Raw genomic sequence first — 6,187 nt, 5'->3', positions numbered from 1 at the left:
ACTGACTCGGAAACCCAAGGAGGGGTCCCTATGATTAGGGGCCGACTTGATGGCACATAACAACAACAACAACAGAGTTCTTAAGGCGTCCTGTAGATGGCTCAGTGATTAAGCGCTCGACTGCTAATCAAAAGAGCCGCGATTCGAACCCACCATTCTCTCTGCCAGAGAAAGCTCTGGCACTCTGCTTCCGTGAAGAATGACAGCCTCGGAAACCCCACGGGGCGGTTCCACTCCATCCTCTAGCATTGCTGTGAGTCACACCTCAACAGCAATGGGTTTGTGAATTCTTAATTTTTTGTTATGTGGTGCCTGGCTACCACTGCCCATTGCTCTGATAAGGCGCTCAATAGAGGGAGCGTGGGTGCCTTCTCAGAATAATGTTTTAAATGCAAACACAAACAAAGAACTAAGAAAAAAAAAAAAGTCTAAAACAAAACAGAAACCATAAGAAGCCAGCCACATTGAAACAAACTAATCAAAACCTTTTACATTTGATTTAATCAACCAAATACATTTAGTCTGAATGGAGACATACGGTTGCCTGAATATCGAAACGTGGGAGACGGCCACGTATGAGCTTTCCTCATTGATGCATTAGTACCAGGGTCGACTGGAGGGTCTGACAGTCATTCTCAGGCAGGGTTCACTTTTGCTTTAAAGTACCTGCCACTGTCGTGTGATAAGAGACCATGTGGGGTTTCTGTTAGCGACAGAGTCCCAGGGGCTGCTGCTGTGGTTTGCGGCTTCTGTGCACCATCGAGGAAAATGCCACTTTCCTGTAGAGGTTCAAACACACAGATGCGGTGCTTTCCTCAGCCAGGCCCCTGGGCCACCCTTCCATCGCATACACAGGCTCTCAGACACCACGTTAACCACGGTCTGCTCGGCAGGGCTTCCCCTAACCCCACAAGACTGAGGACCGTCTTCCGGCTGGAGAATGTCTCAGTGATCTGCCCTTCCTTCCCTCTTCTGTGTAAATGATACACTGGCTGATTAACACCCTACAGATTTACACAGCGCACGAAGAAAGAACAGCCAAGGGGCACAGAGCCAGGCGTCTGAGAGGAAGGACAGTGGCAGGGGGAGGAAGAGGAGCTGGGAGTTTGGGCGGATCCTCCCCCTGGGAAGTTGGGAGGTGGTCCTTCATGTGCGCCGTGGGCGATGGGGTGTGGAAGGTGTGGAGGTGTTGCGTTTCAAGCCTCTAATTCTTTCTCCCTCCTCCTACTTCCTTAGCCCCCCTTTGACGGGGAGGATGAGGAGGAGTTGTTTCAGGCCATCATGGAACAAACAGTCACCTACCCCAAGTCGCTCTCCCGGGAAGCCGTGGCCATCTGCAAGGGGGTGAGAGCCCCCTGACCCGAAACTTCTCCAGACTCACAACCCAGGGCTGCCCTTAGCCCACACAGCACCTCTGTGCACATCAGAAAAAGGGCCCCTTCCTCAAGTCAGGTTATGTCCATCCGCTGGAAACGTTTATGGAATACATAGATTTTGCTAGAACAGTAATCTATGGCATGCCCGCCACTTTAATTCCAAGGGTGACCCATATCCCATCCTTTTTCCCCCACCTCACCTCACTGCAGGAAGTGCTCAAAGACCAGGGCCTGCCTCACCAGAGGGTGGGTCCGGTGAGCCTAACGGCCACCACGTTTCACTGAGCCTCTCTGAACCTCAATCTCCTCTTCTGGGGTTACAGAGTTAATGCACGACAAAGGGCTTGGCCCCACAGGTTTCAACAAATGTCAGTGCGCCCCTGCTTCTAGCTCCTGGGCTCCTGCTGCATGTCCCCTGACTGTCCCTCTCTGGGCTTCTGCCTCCGTGTACATGACGGGGACTTTGTGTGTGTCTGCCTCTTCTCTGTGTCACCTTCTGGGTCTCTGTCAACGCCTTTGTCATTCTGTTTTCTTCTCTCTGGGCCTCTGGGACCCTCCGTCCATGCCCACATCCTGGGCTCTGTGTCCCCTCTGCATCTCGCTCCCCCTCCCTTTCTGGGTCCCTGTCTTCCGCTTTCTCCGGGTCTCTGCCCCTCTCTGGTCACCCCCCTGTCCTTCCGCCTGGGTCTCTGCTCTCCCCTCTCTCTGGGTCTCTCACGCCTGGGTGTCGGGCTCTCTAATCTGCTGATTCTCGGGGTCTCCGCCTCCCCTCTCTTCCTCCCTATTTTCTTCCTTCTTCCTCCCATTACACTCCTCTTCCTCCCTTTGCCCTCCCTCCGCTTTTCCTCTACTATCTCCCCTCCCTCCCCCTCCCTCCTTTGGTTCCTCCCTCTCTTCCTCCCTCCCCTCCCTCTCTCCTCCCTCTTCTCCCTCTCCCCTCCCTCCCCTCCACTCCCCTCCCTCTCCTCCCTCCTCCCCTCCCCCTCCCTCTCTGGGACTCTCCCTTGCACCCTCCTCTCTCTCGGTTCCCCTGCCCCTGCGCTGTGCTCCGCCTGTGGGCGCCTGTGTTCTTTCTCCATTGGCCCTGGGTCTGTGGGTCTGGATCCCATCTCTTCCCATGGATTCTCTCCCTCCTCTTCCTTCCCCCTCCCCACCCTCCCCATCCCTCCCCTCCTCTCCCTCATCTCTGCCCCTTGCCCCCATCCCTGCCGCTTTGATCTGTCCATGGCTCTCGGTTTCTCTGTCCTGCTCTTCCTTCCCTCCCATCCTCCGGGTCTCCCTGTCTGGGACTCTGTCCGTCTGTCCACCAGTCACTCTCTGTGTTTCTCACAGTTCCTGACCAAGCACCCGGGGAAGCGCCTGGGCTCGGGACCTGACGGGGAGCCCACCATCCGGGCGCATGGGTTCTTCCGCTGGATCGACTGGGAACGGCTCGAGCGACTGGAGATCGCGCCTCCGTTCAGACCCCGGCCGGTCAGTCACCTTCTGGGAGCAGAACCCTGGTCCTTGGGGGGTGGGGAACCAGGAGGACGATGCCTGGCCATGCGTGGAGGTGCAGCAGGGGCTCCCTCTCCCGGAACACCCCCAGGGGACTGCAAAGAGTATGTGGGGCACGGGGCGTCTGCAAGAAACAGGAAAGGGGTGGTGGTTGTCGATGGGTCCCGACTCACAGGGACCCTGAGCAGTGTCAGGGTCGCCCTGGGCAACCTGTCGGAAGCACATAGCCAGGCCTGTCTTCCGAGGTGCCTCGGGGTGGGTTCAGCTGCCAACGTTGCTGCTAGTGGTTGAGCGCTTGGCCCTGTGCGCCAGCCGGGCCCTCACTGTCTGGCGACCCAGACGGGCCCCCAGACCTCACGGCCCCGTTCCACCTTCTCCGCAGTGCGGTCGCAGTGGGGAGAATTTTGACAAGTTCTTCACGCGGGCGGCGCCTGCACTGACCCCCCCAGACCGCCTGGTCCTGGCCAGCATCGACCAGGCCGACTTCCAGGGCTTCACCTACGTGAACCCCAACTTCGTGCACCCCGACGCCCGCAGCCCCACCAGCCCGGTGCCCGTGCAAGTCCTGTAATACCCCGGGGCACCACTAGGTGTCCCCATATCCCCCTGCCGCGCCAGCCGTCGCCCCACTTCACCTCCGCGCCTTCGCGTTCTCCATCCTCCTCCCCTCGTTCTGGGGTCCAGTACCCCCCAGCAGCCCTCCAGGCATTGTGGGCTCCAAGGAACCCCTAGAGCCGCCCCACGCTCTAGGCTGTGCTATGCTGGGCCCTGGGTTCCTCCCCACCCCCTCCCCAGCATTCTGCACTCTATTCTAGAGGGCTCAGGAGCCACCCCCCAACGCCATGGGGTTCCAGACCCCATCTCGATAGGTTCTGAGTCTCTCCGTCCCCCCCACCAACCTTGGGAAATAGTCTTATGGGGGGGCATCTCCAGACTTGGATTCCAGAAGGAACCCCCCACCTCCGGGGCCCCTCCCACCTCCACTCCAGTTCTGGAGGAAGTGGGAGGCTGTGCCCCCATGCTCCAGTGCCCCCCACTTCCTCGCCCTGGGGACTCCTGGGATGTATGGAGGGTTCTTCCCCACTGCCCTCAACCTGCCTCGGTCCCAGACTCCGCGATCCCAGACCCGAGACTGCTCGCCACTGCACGGCTCCCCCCCTGCTCGGAACCTCCCACCCCAGGCCTGCCACTCTCTGGGGCTCCCTTCCCCTTCGCACTGCGTCTCCCAGCGGCCACAGCGGCTGGAGAATAAACCTGGGATGTTGATGCTAAAGTGTGTTTGGGTGTTTTCTTCTGAGCTTGGAGAGTGGGGGCGGCGTGGAGGTGGGACAGCGACTTACATGGAGACAGTGACGGGGCTGGGAGGCAGAGGAAGCACAGAGACCCACAAAGACGACAGGTACCGCAGCGTGAGAGAAAGAGCAGAGGGGAGAGACAGAGAGAGAGACACAGAGACAGACACACAGAGACAGAGACACAGAGAGAGAGACACAGAGGCAGAGAGACACAGAGACAGAGAGAGAGAGACACAGAGAGAGACACACACAGAGACAGAGACACAGAGAGAGAGACACAGAGGCAGAGAGACACAGAGACACAGAGAGACAGAGACACAGAGAGATACACAGAGACAGAGACACACAGAGATAGACACAGAGACAGAGAGACACACACAGAGAGACACAGAGACAGAGAGACACACACAGAGACAGAGACACAGGGAGAGAGACACACAGAGATAGAGACATAGACACAGAGAGACACAGAGATAGAGATACAGAGAGACAGAGACACAGAGACAGAGGGAGACACACAGAGACAGAGACAGGGACACACAGAGACAGAGATACAGAAAGACAGAGACAGAGAGAGAGGGATGGGAGTACAGAAACCCAGAGAGACAGACAGACAGACGGACATAGAGAAGCGAATGTAGAAACCAAGAGAACAGAGAACAGAACAAAAGCGCCCGGCGAGAGAACCGGAGCGAGGACAGAGCGGAGCCCCGCCACACAGGGACCGGAGGGACCCGCGCAGCGAGGCAGAGAGATGCGCTCAGACCCCGGAGCGCGCCCGGAGGCCGTGGGCACGGGGCGCAGCACGCTCCCAGGCACCCAGTCCCGCGCCAGCGTCCGGAGGCCGGCACACACCGAGACCAGGGGCTGGGAGGAGGCCCTGAGAGGGGACATGAGAGGCAGGCCTCCCCACCGGCGACCCGGACACCCAAACCGAGACCCCGCCCCCAGACCCCCAAACAAGCCGAGCCCCTGAGCTTGGGGGTCGGCAGCGCGCAGGGGGCCGCGCCCTCCGGCCTCTGCCCCAGACCCAGACCCACTGGCGAACGAGGGCTGTGGAGGGGCCAGTTCAAATAGACTACACTTCCCAGCAGACGCCGCGGCGGACCCTTCCCCCAAGTGCGACCCCTCGCCGCCGGGGCTGATGGGAAATGTAGTCCCCAGACCCGGGCCGGCCAGCAGGGTGGTGTGTCTGTGTGGGTTTGGAGGGGACCGAGCCCCAAAGCTTGTCAGGCTTCCTCGGGGGCGCTGGCGCCTCCCGGTGCTTGCAGGCTCCTGGGTCCCCGCGACCCGGCCCAGCGTGATGCTGGGGCTGCCCCAGTCTCCCCGCAGCGCCAACGCGGGCCCCCCGTCTGGAGCCCGTGGGTCCCAGCCCTCGCTCCGACCCTCGGAGGGCGGCCTGCCCCTTTAAGAGTGGCCCCGCTGACATCACGGCGGGGGGGGGGTACTGGCCCGGCTCCCGGCTCCGCGGCGGATGCAGGACCCGGCTCAGCTCTGCGCCCGCCCGCTGCTCCGGGGACCCCGGCCTGGGACGCCCCCTCCCGCCTCCTCCGGCCGCCCAGACCCCGGGCTCCGCCTCTGGCTGGGCCCGAGCCCCAGTCCTCGTCAGGGGACCTCTAGGACTGGCCCCTGCTGTCTCTCCTTCTCAGGGTCTCTCTCTCTGTCTCTGTCTCTCCCCCAAGCGCAAGGTCTCTGAACCGGCATCTCTCAGCCCAAGGCCTCTGGGCGTCTCTCCGTCTCTGTGCGTCTCTGTCTGTCTGTCCGTCTCACTCTGGCCTCTCCACTCCCAAGGCCTCAGGACCTCTGAGCCTGGGAGGGTCTCAGCCTAGGTGTCTGTCTTCTCTTTTTCTCTGTGTGTCTGTCTGTCTCTCCCAGGCAGTCTGTCTGTCTCCTCTAGTCAGTCCCCAGACCGTGAGTCTCGGCATTTCTGGGCCTCAAGGTCTCCGTGTGACTCGGGGTGTGCGCTCTGCCCGCCCGCCTCTCGGGGCGCCCTGGCCCCTCTGTCCCTGTCGCCCCCCA

General features: G+C 60.5%; 1 protein-coding gene across 1 annotated transcript in view; it reads left to right on the top strand.

The window, feature by feature from the left end:
• PRKCG (protein kinase C gamma) overlaps window positions 1-3,444 on the top strand; it is a 26,958-nt gene extending 23,514 nt beyond the window's left edge. Inside the window, exons 13-15 of the mRNA XM_042783125.1 lie at window positions 1,237-1,344; window positions 2,709-2,849; window positions 3,256-3,444. Of these exons, the coding sequence (XP_042639059.1) occupies window positions 1,237-1,344; window positions 2,709-2,849; window positions 3,256-3,444 (438 nt within the window). The remainder of the gene's footprint in view (window positions 1-1,236; window positions 1,345-2,708; window positions 2,850-3,255) is intronic.
• The last annotated feature ends 2,743 nt before the right edge of the window (window positions 3,445-6,187 follow it).

This window comes from Orycteropus afer, unplaced genomic scaffold (genome assembly GCF_000298275.1).
Source record: "Orycteropus afer afer isolate SDZICR_OR568_19922 unplaced genomic scaffold, OryAfe1.0 scaffold00689, whole genome shotgun sequence".
Classification (NCBI taxonomy): Eukaryota; Metazoa; Chordata; class Mammalia; order Tubulidentata; family Orycteropodidae; genus Orycteropus; species Orycteropus afer.
The sequence above is the reverse complement of the archived record's forward strand: the minus strand, read 5'-3'. Positions and strand labels throughout refer to the sequence as shown.